This window comes from Rhinopithecus bieti, unplaced genomic scaffold, assembly GCF_001698545.2.
Source record: "Rhinopithecus bieti isolate Rb0 unplaced genomic scaffold, ASM169854v2 scaffold_12049, whole genome shotgun sequence".
Taxonomy (NCBI): domain Eukaryota; kingdom Metazoa; phylum Chordata; class Mammalia; order Primates; family Cercopithecidae; genus Rhinopithecus; species Rhinopithecus bieti.
The window spans coordinates 3,801,312-3,823,432 of NW_016807278.1; the positions used below are offsets into that span (position 1 = coordinate 3,801,312).

Genomic DNA, 22,121 nt, shown 5'->3' on the forward strand with positions numbered 1-22,121 from the left:
AACACTCTTGAAAAGATCTACTAATCAAACCCGATGGCACATAATATATAAACACACTGACCCTGAAACTATAGTGGGGGAATATTCATCTTTAATGTCCTGTAGAATTTAGTGTCTAAATGAGTATGTGAATTAAAGATACACACAGTAAGTACTCAGTAAATGTTGGCTAGTTTAAAAGTGTTACCTATTAAGCAGTTACAACTGGAGACCATGTATTTCCTGTTGCTACAGCCAAATTCAAAGCAATCAAATACTTTACAGAACTGCAGAATTGCTGGCTGGGCGTGGTGGCTCTGTAATCCCAGCACTTTGAGAGGCCGAGGAAGGCGTATCACTTGAGGTTGGGGGTTCCAGACCAGCCTCGCCAACATGGTAAAATCTTGTCTCCACCAAAAATACAAAAATTAGCTAGGTGTGGTGGCACACCCCTATAATCCCAACTACTGGGGTGGCTGAGGCAGGAGAATCGCTTGAAACTGGGAGGCAGGGGTCGCAGTGAGCCAAGATTGTGCCACTCATTGCATTCTAGCCTGGGCAACAGAGTGAGACTCTGTCTCAAAAAACACACCGTGCAGAATTATTCTGGCAAAATAAAGCCACCATTTTAGAAAAGGATCATAGAACTCTGATCAATATATTAATAGATCAAGTTTTGTCACTGCAATTGTAATTATTAAACATCAGTCTTATCATTCAAATACTGATCAAGATGAAAACATACTATGTTCTGGCTTTAAAGAGGAACCAGAGATTTAGGGTTAAGGCCACAACTTTAGGAATTACTACCTTGAGATAAAAATATGAAACATAAAACTATCTTATTTCTGGCTATAACCAAACCGGAACATTTGGGCCCTTTTCTTACTGGTAAAATGAAAACTATCAATCAAAACCAGTTTTGCTTTTTGTGAAAAGTTGATTCAACTTGTTGGGACGAATTTAGACTAACAGGAAAAATCTATGTTCTTTAGTAGCTAACAAACATATGCAATCCCACAATTTAAAAAATTGGCACACCTATTAAGAAACCTGGACTTCCATCAATTTAATTTCTTATCTGCTGCACCTTCATGCTTGAAAATTCTATATCGTTGACTCTAAAGATCACGTTTATTCATTTATTTTTCATCAGCCTCTTGAGCCAGAGTAGGCCCAGAGAGACTCCCTAAGATCACTTTTAAACCCTCCCTCCTTTTAAAAACTTAATGGCATTGCTTGAGTTACAACACTAAGGAGTAAGTATCTGTGTCAGAAAAAAAATCTTCACATTATAATAATATAAATTCTTACCTAAAGCACATGCAGCTAAAACTGAGCACACTTGTTAATTTGGCAATATATCCAGGTGAAAGATTTCTAAGCCAAATAATAACTGAAATTTGGGCACTTACACGAAAGGCCAATAGCATTCTGATTGGGGTCTCTTGTCAAGGTGGATCCTAGGCTGACATGATGATGTAAGATTACTTAGCTCACAACATCAAGACTTTCCTACATCAGTTTTATTTAAAACACAAACAAGTATTTCTCTTTCTGTAAGGGCAAATGGTTCAAATAATGCGGAACACGAAACATTGACTAATACAAGTGCTTTAAATATGAAACAAAATTATTTTTTAAAAAAGCAAAAGAATAAAGAATATATACAAAAGGGATCTGGAATCTGTAAGCTGATTCCAAAAATGAAATAAGTAGAAAATTTGTGGTGCAACCTGAACATTCTACCCCTGCTTTGGAGAAGGGCTATCATACAACATTCAGTCAGCTGAAGATGGATTGGTAGAGGTGTGTCTATACATAAATTTCAAGTCATTTTTGCTTGTGCAGAATCATCCAAATCTTCCCAAGACTGAATGGGCAGTCCTGTGGCTTTCTTCCTTTTCCATATTCCCAACAAGGCTACATGAAGTTCAACTCTTGATGAGCCGCTTACAACAGCAGTTCCTTAGGAGCCAACATGACAGGTGGGTCAGATTTCCCTATGAGAAACAAAACTGGCCACCTACAGCAAAATATCAAAATGGGTAAGTCCTTCCTTCCTCCTCCTCCTCCTGATTATATACAACGTATCTCCTTTCAAGACTATTATTCCCATCATGCTTATTCCTTCACAAATCTAAACCTTGAGGTGATATGAAGGAAACCAACATCAAGAAAAGAAAACTCAATTCAGAAATGAAGAAAACTGGCAGGTATACAATACACCCCCAGAGCATCTCAATATCCCTGGCACAGTACAATTCCACGTACTGCTATAGCCCATAGATAAACACTGGCAGCTTGAATAAGCTCATTTTTTCCCTCAGGTGGGTGAAGGCAACCAAATAAATACTGGGCAACAGGGGTTTGTTGGGAGAGTTAGAAATAAAAAATTTACCAGATTTTGTCCCTGTGATAATTCCATGCCAGTAAGGAGGCAAGTACTGAAGAAGAAAAGGGACAATTTTCATACTACAAAAGAATTTCCTCTAATCATGTCACCATCTCATAAAATGAATCCAGGGAATCCCAGAAATAGAAAATTAGTTTCAGGGGACCCCCTGAGGCACTTTAAAGCCTTTTAAAAAATTACAGTAATAATAAATTAGATATTGCTCTTCAGAGGCTAACGGAGCAGCAGAAGCATCAAAATCAGGTCCAAAGAGTGAGGCCCACATTACAGGCGTCCTGAGCTGCTCAGCCCTCTTTAAAGCTTAGCTGAATCTCTAAATACCTTTAAAAGACATACAATTTAACACAGACTGAGTGGGTATTTTTGTTTAGTGGTAGCACAAAATTTGGTCCTTAATGGTAGCAGCTGTCTTCATCCATTTCAAACTCAGGTAATATTAAGTACATCAAGACAATACATAAAGAACACAACAAAGGAGAAAAAAGCCAAAACTGACAAACACCTCAAGGAGTCACTAAGTTCGCTTGCACCCTTTCATTTGACCTCCCTCTCAGTCTTTTTTTTGTGGAGAGAAGGGTATGACAGAACTTTTTTCTCAAAAGATGATAAACAATGGCATCAAATGGACAAAATGGTTATAAAGTAACTTGAAAAATCTGACCCCAAGGAATCCAGGACACATACAGATAATTCAGAGGTATACTTCTGATTTGGGGCAAATTCTAGACTAAAGAAATGATCATCTCAGGTAAATGTTACAATAGATGAAACTAAGTCCAGCTTTTTGGCGATTTTTTTTTTAAGTGTCCTCACTACCACCTTCAGCTATCAATCATTTCTGATAGCTCAAGCAGAAGGTCATCTTCATCTTTCCCAGGATCCAGGTCAATCTCAGCTTCCAATTTGCCTCCTGAAATCTCCCATATTAGTTTCTCAAAATCATCCTCCACAGAGAGTGGGGGCTTTCCTGTTGAGGCAGAGCTGAGTCGGCGAGTTTTCATGCTCATTTGGGATGAGGAAGGGCCAGACACCTCTGGGGGTGAGGAATCAGAAGAGGACTGGGTTGGAGGCAGCACAAGACTGTAAGAAAAAAAAGATTATTAGAAAACTGCCCTTTTTTCAATAGTTGGCTGAATCACCTAGTCTCATGGACACAAAGAGTGAGCAAAAATTTGTTTAGAAGAACATACATAAAGAAACAATTCTTTTACTGATTTGGGATCAAGCATCTTTTTTGGGGGGGCGCAGAGTCTCCCTTTGTCACCCAGGCTGGAGTGTAGTGGTACAATCGTGGCTCACTCCAGCCTCGACCTTCTTGGCTCAAGCGATCATTCTGCCTCCACCTCCCAAGTAGCCGGGTCTACAGGTATGTGTCACCATGCCTGGATAATTTCTTTGATTTTTATTAGAGACAAGACCTCACTACATTGTCCAGGCTGGTCTTGAACTCCTGAGCTCAAGTGGTCCTCCAGCCTCAGTCTCCCAAAGTGCTGGGATTACAGGCATGAGCCGCCTTGCCTGGCCAGCACCAAGCATTTCTATAACTCAAAGTAGGTGTTAAAGACATCTTTCAGAGGCTGGGCATGGTAGCTTACGCCTGTAATCCCAGCACTTTGGGAGGCCAAGGAAGGTGGCTCACTTGAGGTCAGGAGTCTGAGACCACCGAAAATAATGTGGCAAAACCCTGTCACTACTAAAAATACAAAAATTAGCTGGTCCTTGTGGCAGGCACCTGTAATCCCAGCTACTTGGGAGGCTGAGGCAGGAGAACTGTTTGAACCCAGGAAGTGGAGGTTGCAGTGAGCAGAGATTGTGCCACTGTACACCAGTCTGGGTGACATAGTGAGACCCTGCCTCAAACAAAAAAACATCTTTTAGGTAATATAGCAAAATGTAAACAATGGCACCAAAGGAGAACAGCAACCCTAAATTTTCATATTTTCTTGCATTTAATTTGAAGTGCAGCAGATTTATTTGGATGTTGCTAAAGTTATTTATCAGTGTTATTCTCTAGAGAGCCTACAGTAACAGGGGCCTGGAGTTTGTTTAGAAAGAATTACAAAGCATTACCTGTCTCTAGGATTTTCTGCTTCAGGCACAGTGACTGATTTGTCCTCAGAGACAAGCGGGACAACAGCCTGCAAAAGAAGAGTCATGTAATTCAGTGAGAGTTGGCTTTTTAATTTGAGCATATTCATTTTCTTTTGCTGCCTTCTTAGAATTGTGGCTACGATTCTTGAAGCCTGTGAATCTAAGAATCGATAATCTAAAGGTTGAGTATATAAATAAGCAAAATATCTTGCCACCTAAAAATTAGCTTTTAAAAAATCCTGTCCTGCTACTTCACAAATGTCAAACTATGAGTATAAAATACAGTAATAACCCAAATTACGGAAATGCCAGGAAGCGATATACACAAGATATGGATAAGAGTGCTAGTAGACAGTCTTTCCCGCTTTCCCACCACACAGAATAAAGCACCACGAAGTGAATATACGTCTTACCACAGCTGCTTTTTTGGCTGGGGGTTCCTGTAGGACACTGCTGGAGCTGAGTGGCTTCACAGCGGCAATGACAGCAGGGTGCATCTCCACTGCCTTACGTTTTGGGGCCAATTTGGGGGATGACACAACTTTAACCACAGATGGCTTCACATTCACTTTGGGTTTAGCTACAAGGGGCAGAAAATATCTGATAAACAGCGAGAATAAACTCTTTTAAAAATGGAGAATAACTCAGAATAAAATATCAAAACTCCTTCAGTACTAGAAATATCACAAATAATTTATTTAAAAAGAGACTGAAAATGATCCAAATGCAATTTGTGGTCACCATGGTGGTCACCACAGGTGGTCACCGTGTAGATATAATACCACTTAAATTTGTTACCATTCCTCTATTCTTTTTTATTCAATACTAGAGGAAAGATGCACCATAGAAAGTTTTACACAAAGCTTTTTAAATAGCAATTTTAAATTCTGAGAAAAGAACTCATCTTGTTTTGCCTTTGTATAAAAATATCAGAAATATTACTGTCTACCTGTGGATATAAGGCAAATGAAATTCAACCCAGTTGTTGCCAGTAACTTCCTGGCAACAACTGGGTTGAATTTGGTAATTTTGATAACCTGAAACAATACATAGTATAGAAATACTTGCCTTTACCCCTTTTTTCCAAGGTCTGTGCTGCACATTTCACATTCAATACTGAGTCTCCAATCCCTGAGGTTTCTACCTCCACCTTCTGGGATGACTTTGTGGGAAGCCGTTTGGTCAGGTGCCGTGTGATTCCTGGTACAGCAGTGAGCACTGGTTTCTCTGCCACTTGGGTATTGCAAGAGGCCACATCTCCCCGAAGAGGTGTCAAGACTGATTTTTCCCTCTCCTGCTGTTTCTGCATGTGCTTCTCTCTCATGGTCTCACATCTCTTGACTTGAATTTTAGTGATGTCAACTCCTGTGGTCTCACCTGAAGTCTGTGGATAAATTAAATGACAGAATTAAAATCTGATACCTCTAATAACCTCTATGATGTAAGTACCAGGCTAACATCTAAGTTAAGCAGAGTCTCACATGATCCAGAATCTGAGAGAAAAGCTCTTTATTTGATGTCAAATAGACAATACCCTGTTAGAGATGAAAGATTAGAATTAGACATGTGTGCAGTAATAAAAAACCCAGATTCTACAGGCTGGACAACCATGACTCTAAGTCAAATACTAATGATTCCTAAATAATCAAATACTTGCACAAAGATTTATGTACAAAGATATTATTTTATTTATGATTGTGTAAAACAAAATCTGAATGTCCAGAAAAAGACTATATTTGTATAATGGAGAATCATGTGGTCAGTAAAAACAAACTTCTTGAAGAATTATTAACATGATAAAGCAGGCTGTAAAATGATACACTGTAGAGTTCTCGATTATGTTCTAAACATGGGTTTAACATTAAACAAATTCACATGCATGCATATATAAACAAAAAGGTCGAAGAAGGCCAAGTGTGGTGGCTCATACATGTAATCCCAGCACTTTGGGAGGCCAAGGCAGGCGGGTCACTTGAAGCCAGAAGTTCGAGACCACTCTGGACAACAAGGCAAAACTCTGTCTCTACTAAAAATACAAAAATTAGCCAAGCATGGCGGTGCATGCCTTTGATCCCAGCTATATGGGAGGCAGAGGCACAAGAATCGCTTGAACCCAGGAGGCAAAGGTTGCAGTGAACCGAGATAATGCCACTGCACTCCAGCCTGGGCAACAGAGCAAGACTGAAAAATCTCGAAGAAATCCATGGAAAAGATAATGATGGTTACATCTAAGCTGTATATTTTTAGGGCTTGTTCATTTTTTAAAAAAATTAAATTTCCAACTTTTGTATGATGCATAGCATTAGAAAAAACTCAGTTTAAAAAATATTGATGGCCAATTAAACAAAAAACTTTAAAACGGCAGCAAATACTGATATACACAGAACTATAGGAAATTCTCATAAGAAATTATAAGTAAAAAGAAAGATTGTTTACCTAATATATGAGTGAATTATTTAGAAATTTACTGTAAGGTAAAACTACCAATTATCTAGCCTTTGTTTGCCATGAACAAAATCATACAATGATCTTAAATTTACCTCTTTAGCTTCTGTTCTAATACTGCTCTGAGAATCAACTTCATTTCCTTCCTGAAGGTTCTTCTCTTCTTTCATCCCTGTATTCACATTAAAGACATCATTAGTTACTTTATTTAAGCTGCAACTTCATGATAGATATGTTAAACAAAACTTTATTTAATGAAAGTAGTAGGACAGGACAAATAAAATTACAGTTAAAGTCCATTTGTGCTCCTAAAGTCTCAAAATACACATTAAAATAGCAAAGGTTGGCCGGGCATGGTAGGTCACATCTGTAATCCCAGCACTTTGGGAGACTGAAGTGAGCAGATCACACTTGAGGTGAGGAGTTTGAGACCAGCCTGGCCAACATGGTGAAAACCCATCTTTATTAAACATACAAAAATTAGCCGGATGTGGTGGCACATGCCTGTAGCTCCAGCTACTCGGGAGGCTGAGGCAAGAGAATCACTTGAACCCAGGAGGTGGAGGCTACAGTGAGCCAAGATCACGCCACTGCACTCCAGCCTGGGTGACAGAGTGAGACTGTCTCAAAAATAAAATAAAACAAAAGCAAAGGTCTACATAGCACTACTGAAAAAATTCATTTAATTCAGTGTTTTCAACGTTATCTGAGTAAAGAAAGGTTGTCAAAGAACTCCTACGAAGATCCCATGGAACACCCCTCTAGAATATTATGTGGGGACGTGGTACTAGAGACCAAGTTCTCTTGTTACCTGTTCTTTTGGTGATTCGCAGCAGCCGCCTTGCCCCTGGAGTGGCCTCATGTTGAGACGGGGAGCTGGTGCTGCTCTCAGAGCTCTGCTGCACCCTCAGTGCCTTCTCCAGTTTAATTTCTTCTAGTGTCTTGATGTGCAACTCCTGCATAGACTTTGTTTTACCTGCAGGCTCCTCTGATTGTCCTTTGCTGGCAACAATGGGTGGCAAAACTACCGTTTTTTTAATTTCACTATCAGTCTTTAGCTTGATGTAAGTTGCATCCTTTTTGCTTTTTTGTCTCTCTGCTTCCTGCTGCCGATGTTTTTTTTCAGCCAGGACCTCAGAGAAGGTTTTGATACGGATAGTGGAGGAGCTTCTTGCTCCTGAAGTAGAATCATCAGTTTTTGAAGGTCCTTCTGTCTTGAGTTTAGTTTGCAATTCTCCACGTTTCTGACTGGCTCTTTCAAGAAGAATTTCTTCTAATGTCTTCACATGGATCTCACCAACTTTATTAACTTTCTCTGTTTTCATAGGAGAAAAACATGTCATTATATTTGAAGTTCACCTCTTATTGACTTATGATCTCTCTTTTCTTGGATCAAGACAGTCCAATAGAGAGCTATCATTTAAGCAGTCAATTAAAAGGATCAAAAGGGTAACATTTATTTATTTTCTTTTCTTTTTTTTTTTTGAGACAGTCTTGCTCTTTTACCCAGGCTGGAGTGCAGTGGTAATAATCTCGGCTCACTGCAACCTCTGCCTCCCAGGGTTCAAGTGATTCTCCTGCCTCAGCCTCCCAAGTAGCTGGGACTACAGGTACCCGGCCACCAAGCCCGGCTAATTGTTTCTATTTCAATTTTAGATTACTACAAGTTTCAGGCAGTGGTCCTCAAGGAAAACTCTTTGGAGGCAAAAATCGATTTGCATTTCTATTCAGAAGCTTATTCTTCAGAAACTGAAAGCCATTTACTAGTTGGTTAAATTTGTCATTATAAACCTTAACAAAAATAGCAATAAATTATTCATTAACTTATGGCTATAAACACGTAATGAACACTGGGCTAGAAATACAATGGTAAGCAAAATAAAATCTCTGTCCACATGTAATTTACAGTCTAATAGATAAATAATTAAACAAGCTATAGCAGAGTATGGTAATGATAACTGCTTTGATAAGGGAAGTATAATGCTATAAAAGGACACAGCAGGAACACCTACCCTTGTCTACAAGGAAGTGATATTAAATGATAAAGGATAAAAAGAAGGTAAAACAAGTGACGAGATAGAAGAAAAATGCAAAAGGCCCAGAAATTGGCATGCCACTGAAGAGCTATTTTCAATGATACATTAATCAATCTATATCTGTCTAAACTGAAGAGCAAATGTCACATTTCACAGATAGAACCATTCTCATTACCGAAGGGCTAAGAAAATAAATAATGAAAAGAGATAGTGCTATGAAATAAATAATTTGGAGATCATACACATGTAATCACTGAATAACAGCTTTTAATGAACTCCCACCCCACACGCTAAAAAAAACCATCCTTCTAAAATCTTTTTTTTTTTTTTTTTTTTTTTTGAGACCCGGAGTCTGGGCTCTGTCGCCCAGGGCTGGAGTGCAGTGGCGGATCTCAGGCTCACTGCAAGGCTCCGGCCTCGCCGGGTTTACGCCATTCATCACTGCCTCCCGCCTCCCCCAAGTAGCCCTGGGACTAGCCAGCGCCCGCCTCCGTGCCCGGCCTAGTTTTTGTATTCTTTAGTAAGAGACGGGGTTTCACCGTATTAGCCAGGATGGTCTCGATCTCCTGAGCGCTTGTGATCCGCCCGTCTCGGCCTCCCAAAGGCTGGAATTACATGGCTTGAGCCACGCGCCCGGCCTAAAATCTTTTTTTTTTTGGTAGAGATGAGGTCTTCCTATGTGGCCCAGGCTGGTCTCCAAACTCCAGGCTTCAAGCAATCCTTCTGCCTCAGCCAACCAAAGTGCTGGGATTACAGGTGTGAGCCACCATACCCAGTCTGAAATCTTAAATATACTGTGTTCTGTCTCACTTTCTGAACCCTTGAGTATGCTATTCCTTCTACTTGGAGTATTCCCTGCTGATCTCATTTCTCTTGCTACCTGGTTTTTTTTTTTTTTTTTTTGAGACAGAGTTTTGCTCTGTTGCCCAGGCTGGAGAGCGCAGTGGTGTCGTCTTGACTCACCGCAACCTCCACCTCCTGGGTTCAAGTGATTCTCTGCCTCAGCTTCCCAAGTAGCTGGGCCTAAAGGCACCCACCACCATGCCTGGCTAATTTTTGTATTTTTTGTAGAGACAGGGTTTTGCCATGTTGGCCAGGCTGGTCTCAAACTCCTGGCCTCAAGAGATTTGCCTGCCTGGCCTCCCAAAGTGCTGGGATTACAGGCGTGAGCCACCACACTGGGCCTGGTTAGTTTCAACTGAGTTCTGCTTAAAACCTGATACCCTCCAATTTAGTTTTTCTGATCACAGCACTGAACACTCAGTACACTGTAATTGCCTGTATCTTCAAGTTCTTTAATAAAAAATTGCAAATTCTTTCAATCCAAGGTAGCAAACATTTCACAATTACTACTCCAAGAAAGTACAATATGAATGGTGACATGCAGCCCCTGTTTCCCTCCCTCCCCTCCCCCACCAAAATTTCATTGAAATGACAAAACATTAAAAATAAATCCACACCAGCAATGAGAAATAAGGATGTCACTGGCAGAGCATACATCTTGAAGAATTTCTAAAACAGAAAGCAGATGTCTGAATTTACAGAAAAATGGAAAAAGAATAGTTAAAACCATAGGCGTGAGTTCTGCTCCTCCCAATAGAGCCAAAGGAAACTGCCAAACTTGGGTTAACTAGTATTAAAAGCAACAGTGGGATCTGACATAACCATTAGGGTAGAATTTAAGGACCACCTATACAACAGACGGGCCAGTCAAGACTTCCTCCTGAGAACTGCTCCATAAAAAGAGGCAAGTTTGCCCATGAAGAGCACATTATGAAGATGTTGGGGCTGGAGAGAAGCAGAGCATGAAAATCCCAGGCTTTCACAATACCAAGCAGAAAAAGGGGAGGGAGGAGGGATAAAAGTAAACAGCAAATCCAAAAAAGGAAAAAAGTTGTTTCCATCAGAAAATAAAGTCTTACTGTGGCAACTGTATTGAGCCCCCAGACTTCCCATCTTCAGTCCACACAAGCTGCCTGTTAGTACACCCTCTCCACTTAGCCAGACGTAAATGAAGTCTCCCAGTCAGGAAAGAGGACAACTTGGGGATAGGGTCTTTAAAATCAAAGGAAACCCAAGCCAGGTACTTACAACTATAGAAAAACAATATGCAAGATAAACCAAAATAAACAAAAAGAAGTGGTTAAGAAGCCAAAATAATACACAAACTTTTAAAAATAAAAATAAAGACTTGAATTAGAAATCCCAGAGCAGGCCAGGCACAGTGACTCACACTTGTAATCCCAGGGCTTTGGGAGGCCGAGGTGAGCAGATCACTTGAAGTCAGGAGTTGGAGACTAGCCTAGCCAACATGGTGAAACCCTGTCTCTACTATAAATACAAAAGTTAGCCAGGCACGACTGTGCGTGCCTGTAATCCCAGTTACTTGGGAGGCTGACACAGGAGAATCACTTTAACCTGGGAGGCAGAGGTTGCAGTGAGCTGAGATCACGCTGTACTCCAATCTGGAAAACACACTGAGACTCTGTCTCAAAAAAAAAAAAAAAAAAAAAAAAAAAAAAAAAAAAATGGTGGGCACAGTGGCTCACGCCTGTAATCCCGGCACTTTGGGAGGCCAAAGTGGACAGATCACCTGAGGTTGGGAGTTCGAGACCAGCCTGACTAACATGAAGAGGCCCCGTCTTTACTAATACAAAATTAGCCGGGCGTGGCAGCGCATGCCTGTAATACCAGCTACTCGGAAGGCTGAGGCAGGAGAATCACTTGAACCTGGGAGGCAGAAGTTGCGGTGAGCCGAGATCGCACCATTGCACCTAGCCTAGGAAACAAGAGCAAAACTCCATCTCAAAAAAAAAATTAGAAATCCCAGGCTGAGAAAAAAGAAAAAAAAATAAGAGAACAAAGAAAGTTACTGAAAAATAAAATTTTTCAAGTGCCAAAATAAATTCATGTGAAGGACTGGATAATAAAAAAAGATAAGGCTGGCCCCAAATCAGCCATCTAAAAAGGAATAGGCAAACTACATATAGCCCATATGGCAACCACATAATTTTGTAAATGAAATTTTGCTGGAACACACCAGCATTCATTCATTTACATATTACATACATATGCATATGGCTGCTTTCACTCTATGGGGTAGCTGCAATACTGTAGACTGCAAAGTTATTTATATCTGACCCTTTACAGAAAAAAATTGTCAATTCCTTATCTAAAAAACAAAGTTGAACAAAGCTCACAGAAGGTTAGCCAAAAACAAAAAAACAAAAAGTATAAAGAGACATGCAGGCATATGTCCCAAAGTTCCAACATCTATCTAATACAAATTTCACAAGAAAACAAAAAGAAATGTGCAGCAGTCATACTCAAAATAAATTAATGTTTTCTAGAGCTAAAGAAGACAAATCTTTAGATTCAAAGGGCCCACTGAATCAGTATTTATGTATTTATCATAAATACTGATTTAGCAGAATGAACAAAAATGATCCATGTTTGATCCGTAACAGTGAACCTGCAGCATACTAGGGAGAGATAAAATCCTAGAAATCTCTGAATAATTCAGGTTGCATACAACAGAATAAGAATGTCCAACATCGGACTTCCTTGTTATGATGCTAATATAACTTTAACATCCAAATCAGATAAGGATGGGGGATAAAAAGTAACCTAAGGCGGCTAACACCATTCATAAATAGAGATGTAAAATATAAAATTTTAAAACCTCAAACTGAATCCAGCAAGGTATTAAAAAAAAAAGATGGAAGGTTGAATACATGGATGTTCATTTTATTATTCCTTAAATTGTACATATATATACTTATGTAGTTATATTTCATACTTTAAAAAATTTAAAAATTATAACACAGGAAGAATATACAGAAAACCTCAATACCCAGATAACACCAAATTTTATTTATATTCTGGTGTATTTTTGAAGATTTTTTTAAAGGCATAATGTTTATATCTTTACAAAATTAGAATAATCTCATATATATGCATGTTTCCCTAGAGAATAAGTTTCTATAAGAGGAAAATAAACTTAAAAAAAAAAAGATTCTTATGTTGCCCTAAATCAGGTCAAAAGCGGTATGTGCTCTTTTGTTATCTTTCTTCACTAATGCAATTTGATTTTTCCGTATCATTGTTGTTCAGCATTTGACTTTTCACGACAGCAATTATTTTAGCACATAACTATCATAATTTTATCTAAACCCTTTTTGTTGTATATTTAAGTTGTTTCTAATTTCCTACTATTTAGCCAGGTGCGGTGGCTCATGCCTGTAATCCCAGGACTTTGGGAGGCTGAGGCAGGTGGATACCTGAGGTCAGGAGTTTGAGACCAGCCTGACCAACATGGTGAAATCCCATTTCTACTAAAAATACAAATATTACGAGGCGTGGTGGCACACACCTGTAATCCTAGCTACTGGGGAGGCTAATGTAGGAGAATCACTTGAACACAGGAGGTGGAGGTTGTAGTGAGCTGAGACCTCACCATTGCACGCCAGCCTGGGCAACAAGAGCAAAACTCTGTCTCAAAAATAAATAAATTAAATAAGTAAGTTCCTACTATTAATGCTATGATAATCATTTTACCATCTCTAAGCACAAAAAAGGAATTGATCCCAATTGAGTTTGAGTTGACTTGATCAATTACTTAAAAAACAAACAGAACTACAAAAAAACAAAAATCCAAAGCCCTTAACGAGCAACAGGTAAATCTGAGAAAAAGCAAAGGCTCTTACAGCAAAGAAAAAAATTATCAGAATCTGGTCTTAGGATTTACTTACCTGTTGCATCCTCATTATTTGGACCAGCTGACATGCCTAATCGCTCCTTAAGAGACTTGGAAACTTGAGCTGTGAAAAGAAAGGTTTTCAAAAATCAAAAGTTGAATAGAAACTTTTTACAGCTTAAATATAGGTTTGCTGGGCATGGTGGCACACACCTGTAATACCAGAACTTTGGGAGGCCGAGGCAGGCTGATCACTTGAGGTCAGGGGTTCAAGGCCAGCCTGGCCAATATGGTGAAACCCCGTCTCTACCAAAAAAAAAAAAAAAAAAAAAAAAAATTAGCCAGGCATAGTGGCGGGTGCCTGCAATTCCAGCTACTCAGGAGGCTGAGGCAGAAGAATCACTTGAACCTGAGAGGTGGAGGTTGCAGTGAGCTGAGATCATGCCACTGCACTCCAACCTGGGTGACAAGAGACTCTGTTTCAAAAAAATAAAAAAATAAAAATAAAGATTTAAAAAAATCAAAAGTTAAACAGAAACTTTTTACAGGTTAAATACAGGTTTGTTGGGCATATTGGCACACATCTGTAATCCCAGCACTTTGGGAGGCCGAGGCAGGTGGATAACCTCAGGTCAGGAGTTTGAGACCAGCCTGGCCAACATGGTAAAACCACGTCTCTACTAAAAATACAAAAATTAGTCGAGCATGGTGGCGTGTGCTTGTAATTCTAGCTACTAGGGAGGCTGAGGCAGGAGAATCACTTGAACCCGGGAGGCAGAGGTTGCAGTGAGCCAAGATCGCGCCACTGTACTCTAGCCTGGGCCACAGAGAGGGACTCTGTATTTAAAAAAAAAAAAATTAAATTTTTCTTCTCCACAGAACAGATTTATGTCAACCATAGATTCCCTAGAGTACTCTGGAAAGCTTAAAACATGCCAGGCATGGTGGCTCACGCCTATAATCAAACACCTTGGGAGGCTAAGGCAGGCAGATCACCTGAGGTCAGGAGTTCAAGACCAGCCTGGCCAACTTGGTGAAACCCCATCTCTACTAAACATACAAAAATTAGCCAGGTATGGTGGCACATGCCTGTAATCTCAGCTACTCTGGAGGCTGAGACAGGAGAATCGTTTGAACCCAGGAGGCAGAGGTTAGGGTGAGCTGAGATCGCACTACTGCATTCCAGTCTAGGTGAGAGAGTGAGACTGTCTCAAATATCAAAAATACCAAAAGAAACAAAGAAAACTTACTTTATATCTGAAAAGCAAAACTACTGAATTAAAGAAAATAATTTTGTTATTGTAGAGCCTTCTAAAACCTTATTGTCATCGAAAGAATTTTTCCTCCAAGTAAATTTAAAATATGCTCCTTAGTTATGAAAATCTTCAATATGATCGATAGACAAGGAGGAAAGGAATGTGGCAAAGAAAGCAACTTTAGCTTGCTCTGAGAATGCAAGAAAACCTCCAAACAGGAACATCTACTCATCAAAGCCCCTTGGGCAAGGGGAAAAATTAAAGGAAGCTTATTTCAAAGAAAGTTAAAACCAAACACAATGAGAAGAAAAAAAACACCTATTCTTTAATAATTTAATGTCAGTGTTTCACTGCAAGTCATAAAAGGGGAAAAAACATAAATCCAACCTTGGCTTTTTGTTCTCCTTCAACCAGAAAGAATTCTAATTCCCTGAGGGGCACAATAGTGCATTCCTATATTCCCAGCTACTTGGGAGGCTGAAGGAGGAGGATGGCTTGAGGCCAGAAATTTGAATCCAGCCTGGGCAACACAGCGAAATCTTGTCTTTAAACAAACAAAACAAAACAAAAAAATCTAACTTCCAGCCATCTCTTGATTTAGTCCACATGCCTCAAATAAACTTCCAAAATACCAAACCTATGCCACGACCTCATCCTATCCAGATTATTTTAACAGCCTGCCAACTCATCTCCAGGCCAGTATGTTTGCCCCCTTCTAATCTGTCTCCATATTGCAGGCAAGGTAATGGTTTTAAAATGCACATTTGAACCTTTGATCCTTGTTTATAACCTTTCTCTTTTTTTTTTGAGATGGAGTCTCACTCGGTCACCCAGGCTGGAGTGCAGTGGTGTGATCTCGGCTCGCTACAACCTCGCCACCCAGGTTCAAGCGATTCTCTTGCCTCCGAGTAGCTGGGATTACAGGTGCCTGCCACTGCGCCCAGCTCATTTTTGTAGTTTTTAGTAGAGACAGGGTTTCACCATCTTGGTCAGGCTGGTCTTGAACTCCTGACTTAGTGATCCACTCCCCTCAGTCTCCCAAAGTACTGGGATTACAGGCATGACCTACCATGCCCAGCCTGTTTATGACCTTTCAATGGGTTGTTAATATCTTAGAATAAGTCCAAACTTTCTAACATGGCTTAAAGACTACATTATGATCCAGTCACCACGCTCTTCAGTCCACTTCTATGTTTCAGCCATATGCAGTTCCTTGAGCATACCACTCTTAGCTCTGCCTTTGCAGGAGTTATTCTCTCTGCCTGAGACACAGCCCCTGGCTCTCGAACTTCATCTGGCTAATTTCCAACTCATGTCTTAGGTCCAAACTTTAATATAACTTCTTCTGTGAACCTTCCCCTAACAGATGATAATAATAGGTGCCTCTCCTACATGTTACCATAACACTGTGTACTTTTCTCTGTTACAAAATTTATCGCATTTCTAAGTATTCCTACCTGCCATTTATCCTATAAGCTCCTGAGGAGTGTGACAGTGTTTTTTTCAATGGTGTCTACCCAGAATCTAGCAGAGTAAGGATTAAATGTTTGTTGAGTGAATAATGTAACAAATACAAGATAACCTATTTACCTGAACAAAAGAATGACAAACCACAGCTGTTAGCATTACAAGAAACAAGTGTCACAATTACATACACACACAAAGTATATAAGAACACAGGTACCTTTCTTTGGTGTTTTGTCAATGTTAGTTTCTGGAACTTCAACTTTCTTCCCTAGCCTCTGTGCCAGGCTACGCTTTAATGGAGGATCACTGTCACTGCCTATAAAGAGGGAGAACTTAGTTTAAGATTTCAAGTCAATCTTCAGCAAGGTCAAGAAATACAAACAAAAACAGACAACACAGCATAATTCTGTTAAGTGTTCTGCATACATATGGCATGTTTGTTCATCGGCCTCCTTAGAGCTCAATGTTAGAAACATAAAAGCGTCCTAGAAAGAAGAGGTAGGAAGGCGAGGTGCAGTGGCTCAGGCCTGTAATCCCAGCACTCTGGGAGGTCAAGGCAGGAGGACCACTTAAGGCCAGGAGTTCGACACCAGCCTGGGCAACAGAGCAAGACCTTGTCTCTAAAAAAATTAAAATAAAAAATAGTCGGGCATGGTGGCACACACCTGTGGTCCCAGCTACTTAGGAGGCTGAAGCAGGAGGATCACTTGAGCCCAGGAGGTAGAAAGGCTACAGTGAGCTATGATCGTAATACTACACTCCAGCCTGGGCGATACAGCAAGGCCTCATTCTCAAGAAAAAAAAAAGAGACAAGGAAAAGAGCAAAAAATTAGAATGCACAAACATTTACCACATAAATTAACTGACTAAACTTACAAAGGAAAGGTCATAAACCCTGGTTGAGATTAAAGTTCAGAATTAGAAATGTGAAAAATCTTCATGTACAAAGAATCTGTTTTTTTTTTTTTGAGACAGGATCTCACTCTCTCGCCCAGGCTGGAGTGCAGTGGTGCAATCTCAGCTCACTGCAACCTCCACCTCCTGGGCTCAAGTGATCCTCCCAACTCAGCCTCCCAATTAGCTGGACTACAGGCACACGCCATGCCTGGTTAATTTTTGTATTTTTAGTAGAGACAAGGGTTTGCCATGTTGCCCAGGCTGGTCTTCAACTCCTGAGCTCAGGTGATCTGCCCACTTCAGCCTCCAAATGCTAGGATTACAGCACTAAGCCAAGCATCCCCAAAAATCTTAACTGGTCAGCTGCTGAATTAAGTAAATGCATCCAGGATGAGGAAGACAGGTTAAGAATTATAAAAGGTTTTTAGTATGAAGACTTTTAGAGCCACATAACCCCTTTCTCTCCAATTCTAGAAAAGAAATCTAAGGTTCTGAAATATTCTGTATCTTACCCAAGTCATCAACTAGTTAGTGATACAGCCAAGACCTAAATCAAGTTTCCTAACTCTAGTTGCTATTTTTTTGAGACGGAGTCTCATTCTTTCGCCCAGGCTGGAGGGCAGTGGCGCAATCTCAGCTCACTGCCACCTCCGCCTCCCAGGTTCAAGTGATTCTCCTGCCTCAGCCTCCCGAGTAGCTGGGATTACAGGCGCACGCCACCATGCCCAGTTGATTTTTGTATTTTCAGTAGAGAACTTTTTGTAGTAGAGATGTTTGTATTTTCAGTAGTTTCACCATGTTGGTCAGGCGGGTCTTGAACTCCTGACCTTGTGATCCACCCGCCTTGGCCTCTGGGATTACAGGCATAAGCTACCACGTTCAGCCTTCTAGTTTTATTACACTGTTCAATACAAGTTGCTTAAAAGTCACCAGTTTTTAAAAATGGTTTTTTAGGCCGGGCGTGGTGGCTCAAGCCTGTAATCCCAGCACTTTGGGAGGCCGAGACAGGCGGATCACGAGGTCAGGAGATCGAGACCATCCTGGCTAACACGGTGAAACCCCGTCTCTACTAAAAAATACAAAAAACTAGCCGGGCGAGGTGGCGGGCGCCTGTAGTCCCAGCTACTCGGAGGCTGAGGCAGGAGAATGGCATAAACCCGGGAGGCGGAGCTTGCAGTGAGCTGAGAACCGGCCACTGCACTCCAGCCTGGGCGACAGAGCGAAACTCCGTCTCAAAAACAAAACAAAACAAAACAAAACAAAACAAAACAAAACAAAACAAAACAAATGGTTTTTTAGATTGCTTGACTGAAGTTACACTGTTTGCAAGGTACCATTAAAAACTTCAAAAGACCCTACACAGAGTATGATTGTCTTTCTCCCCTCATTTATAATTTAAATAGAAAACAATCACAAAGTTTATATGTATGCTGATGTTAAAATAGCTCATTTCTATATTTTAAAAACTTTTAATTATTATTTTTAGAGACAGGGTCTTGCTATGTTGCCCAGGCTTGACTCAAAGTCCTGGGCTCAAGGGATCCTCTAACCTCAGCTGCCCAAGTAGCTGGGACTACAGGCATGCACCACCATACCTGGCTTAGTATTATTTTTTTCTACCTAAAATTTCTAGATCAGCTTTATCCAAACTGAAAGTCTTATTAATTTGGAACCCTGGTTTGGTTTGTACTCTAAATACATGCTGAGACATTAAAATACTGCTCTTAGCTCTCCCCACCATCTTGGATCCTGTGGAGGCCTGCTGGGAACAGGACTTCTTAAAGGGAATATGTCTGGAAGGCTGTGGTCCATGGGCACAGGTCTCCGGAAAAAAAGGGAGCACATAGTTTTTCTTAAAATTGAAGGTGTTTATGTCCCAGAAGAAACAGAATTCTATTTGGGCAAGAGATGTGCTTATGTATACAAAGCAAAGAACAACACAGTGACTCCTGGTGGCAAACCAAACAAAACCAAAGTAATCTGGGGAAAGGTAATTCAGGCCCATGGAAACAGTGGTGTAGTTCATGCCAAATTCCAAAGTAATCTTCCTGCTAACACTACTGGACACAGAATCTGAGTGATGCTGTACACCACAAGGGTTTAAACCAATGAAAAGTCAGTAAAAGTGGATTTGTGATATTGTAAATAAATAAAAATAAAATACTGCTCTTTAAAACCTAGAACTGGTATTGTTTCTTGATTTACAGCTACAAGAGATTTCTAAAGACTGCCTCATTTCTGTCTCTTCTAAGCTCTTTTTGTAAATGACTGTATAACGTGTAAAGTATTCATTTGACTATAACCTTGGGCAAGTTATTTAACCCTTCCTGAGTTTGAGCTCAGTGCAGAAAATATTTACTGATATCAAGTGCCAAACATTGCGCATGGTTTACTCATGGTTGCCGAGGATTTGATGAGAATTTACATAATGCTCATTGATATACAGCAAAGCCACAGCAAACATTAATTTCATTCATGGGCATTATCTCATCACTGCAAGTTTTTATTACTTAGAGCGTAAAGTGCATAACTCATTCAACAATACACTCCCATCTCTCACTGTCTGAAACTCTGAAATGTTACTAAGTTCAGAACAATTCTGAAGATAGGGTAGTGAGAATTGCATCAAAGAAAACACAAAATGGAGGTAAGATTTCCTTTTTAGGACATTTAAAACAGTATGAAGAAAATTCTGAAGTCAGAAAAAATTCTCAAAATAATTTTTTGAAAGCCAGGCACAGTGGCTCACACCTATAATCCCAGCACTTTGGGAGGCGGAGGTGGGTGGATCACCTGAGGGCAGGAGTTCATCGAGACCAGCCTGGCCAACATGGCGGAAATCCCATCTCTACTAAAACTACAAAAATTAGCCGGGGGTAGTGCCTGTAATCCCAGCTACTCAGGAGGCTGAGGCAGGAGAATCACTTGAACCCAGGAGGTGGAGGTTGCAGTGAGCTGAGATTGTGCCAGTGCACGCCAGAGTGGGCGACAGAGCAAGACTCTCGTTTCAAAAAAAAATAATAATTTTTTGGAGTCAGACACATTAGGGTAGTTATACAACAATTTACTAATATGGTAAAGTACCTCCCCCCAAAAATAAAATAGCAGCCAAGCATGGTAACTCATGCCTGTAATTGCAGTACTTTGGGAGGCCAAGGCCAGCAGATCACTTGAGCCCAGGAGTTGGATACCAGCCTGGGCAACATGGTGAAACCCCATCGCTACAAAAATTACAAAAATTAGCCAGGTATAGTGGTGTATGCCTATGGTCTCAGTTACTTGGGAGGCTGGCGGGAGGATCACTTGAGCCCAGGAGATGGTGGTTGCAGTGAGATGAGATTGCACCACTGCACTCCAGCCTGGGTAACATAACAAGACTCTGTCTCTAAATAAATAAATAAGCAAGCACCAACAGACTCAAGGACTCAAATTTTATATATACATATTTTCTTCTTTCTTCTTAGGGATTCCTATATTCAAAGAGACACACATTATATTAACCAATGATTTTTTTCACCTCTAAAACACTCACATTTAAGTATGTCCAGAGAAATAGAGGTGTTCTTTACCATTTAAAATATCTAGTTCCTTCCAAAATGCTGGTCATGGTCATAATCTAATTCAATTGCAACACTTCAAATCTCTGTAACTTCAATAAAAGGTACAAAGCACTCATGAAAACATGAGGAATTTATAAGTGCTTTCAGCCAATACAGGGGCACCAGTAACAATGATGTGATCTGTTTAAAGAGAGTTTGGAGAAGCTATCATGTTAACACACAAACAAGCAGAAAAGAAAAGATATGCACAAAACTTTACCTGCTGAAAATTTTCGTTTCCCCAGTCTCTCAGTAAGACTCAGTCTAACCAAGGGTTCTTCTCCTGAAATGGCAAAAGCAGAATTTCTCTATCCTTAGTCAATTTTTCTGTATTCAGTAACAACTAATGGGTACAAAGTATGTTCTGATATTAGCATGAACCCACCCAGAAAGTCTCTTGAAAATCAGGTCTGTCTCAAGGAAGCCCACTACATTGAAAAGAAAAACCAAACAAAACCCCAGAACCTATTAATAACAAACAGCCAAACATACAGCCCAAACAGAAGCAATAGCACAGTACTAATTATTATTATTATTATTTTTGATAATAATAATAGAGTCTCGCTCTGTCACTCAGGCTGGAGTGCAATGGTGCCAACTTGGCTCACTGCAACCTCCACCTCCTGGGTTCAAGCAATTCTCCTGTCTCAGTCTTCCGAGTAGCTGGGACTATAGCACACACTACCATGCCTGGCTTTTTTTTTTTTTTTTTTTGAGACAGAGTCTCACTCTGTCGCCCAGGCTAGAGTGCAGTGGCCCGATCTCAGCTCATTGCAATCTCTACTTCCTGGGTTCAAGCGATTCTCCTGCCTCAGCCTCCTGAGTAGCTGGGATTACAGGCGTGCACCACCACGCCTGGCTAAATTTTGTATTTTTAGTAGAGACAGGGTTTCACCATGTTGGTCAGGCTGGTCTCGAATTTCCGACCTTGTGATCCGTCCACCTCGGCCTCCCAAAGTGCTGAGATTACAGGCGTGAGCCACCACACCCAGTCTAATTTTTGGATTTTTAGTAGAGATGGGGTTTCACCATGTTGGCCAGGCTGGTCTTGAACTCCTGGCCTCAAGCAATCCACCCATCTTGGCCTCCCAAAGTACTGGGATTATACATGTAAGCCACTGCTCCTGGCCTAGCATAGTACTAATTAATAATAGCAGTCGAGTTTAAGACAGATTGTATTCTTGGCCGGGCGCGGTGGCTCAAGCCTGTAATCCCAGCACTTTGGGAGGCCGAGACAGG

At 40.5% G+C, this 22,121-nt stretch overlaps 1 protein-coding gene across 23 annotated transcripts in view; it reads right to left on the reverse strand.

Annotated features, from left to right (window-relative positions):
* Positions 1–1,487: 1,487 nt before the first annotated feature.
* Positions 1,488–22,121, reverse strand: part of ZC3H11A (zinc finger CCCH-type containing 11A) — a 59,192-nt gene continuing 38,558 nt past the window's right edge. For all 23 annotated transcript variants that reach the window (XM_017881070.1, XM_017881082.1, XM_017881079.1 and 20 more), the window contains 9 exons: positions 21,103–21,165; positions 16,604–16,702; positions 13,719–13,787; positions 7,743–8,246; positions 7,027–7,103; positions 5,555–5,870; positions 4,900–5,066; positions 4,466–4,533; positions 1,488–3,475 (listed from right to left, as the gene is read on the reverse strand). In XM_017881070.1, the coding sequence (XP_017736559.1) occupies positions 3,217–3,475; positions 4,466–4,533; positions 4,900–5,066; positions 5,555–5,870; positions 7,027–7,103; positions 7,743–8,246; positions 13,719–13,787; positions 16,604–16,702; positions 21,103–21,165 (1,622 nt within the window). In that variant the 3' untranslated portion in view covers positions 1,488–3,216. The remainder of the gene's footprint in view (positions 3,476–4,465; positions 4,534–4,899; positions 5,067–5,554; positions 5,871–7,026; positions 7,104–7,742; positions 8,247–13,718; positions 13,788–16,603; positions 16,703–21,102; positions 21,166–22,121) is intronic.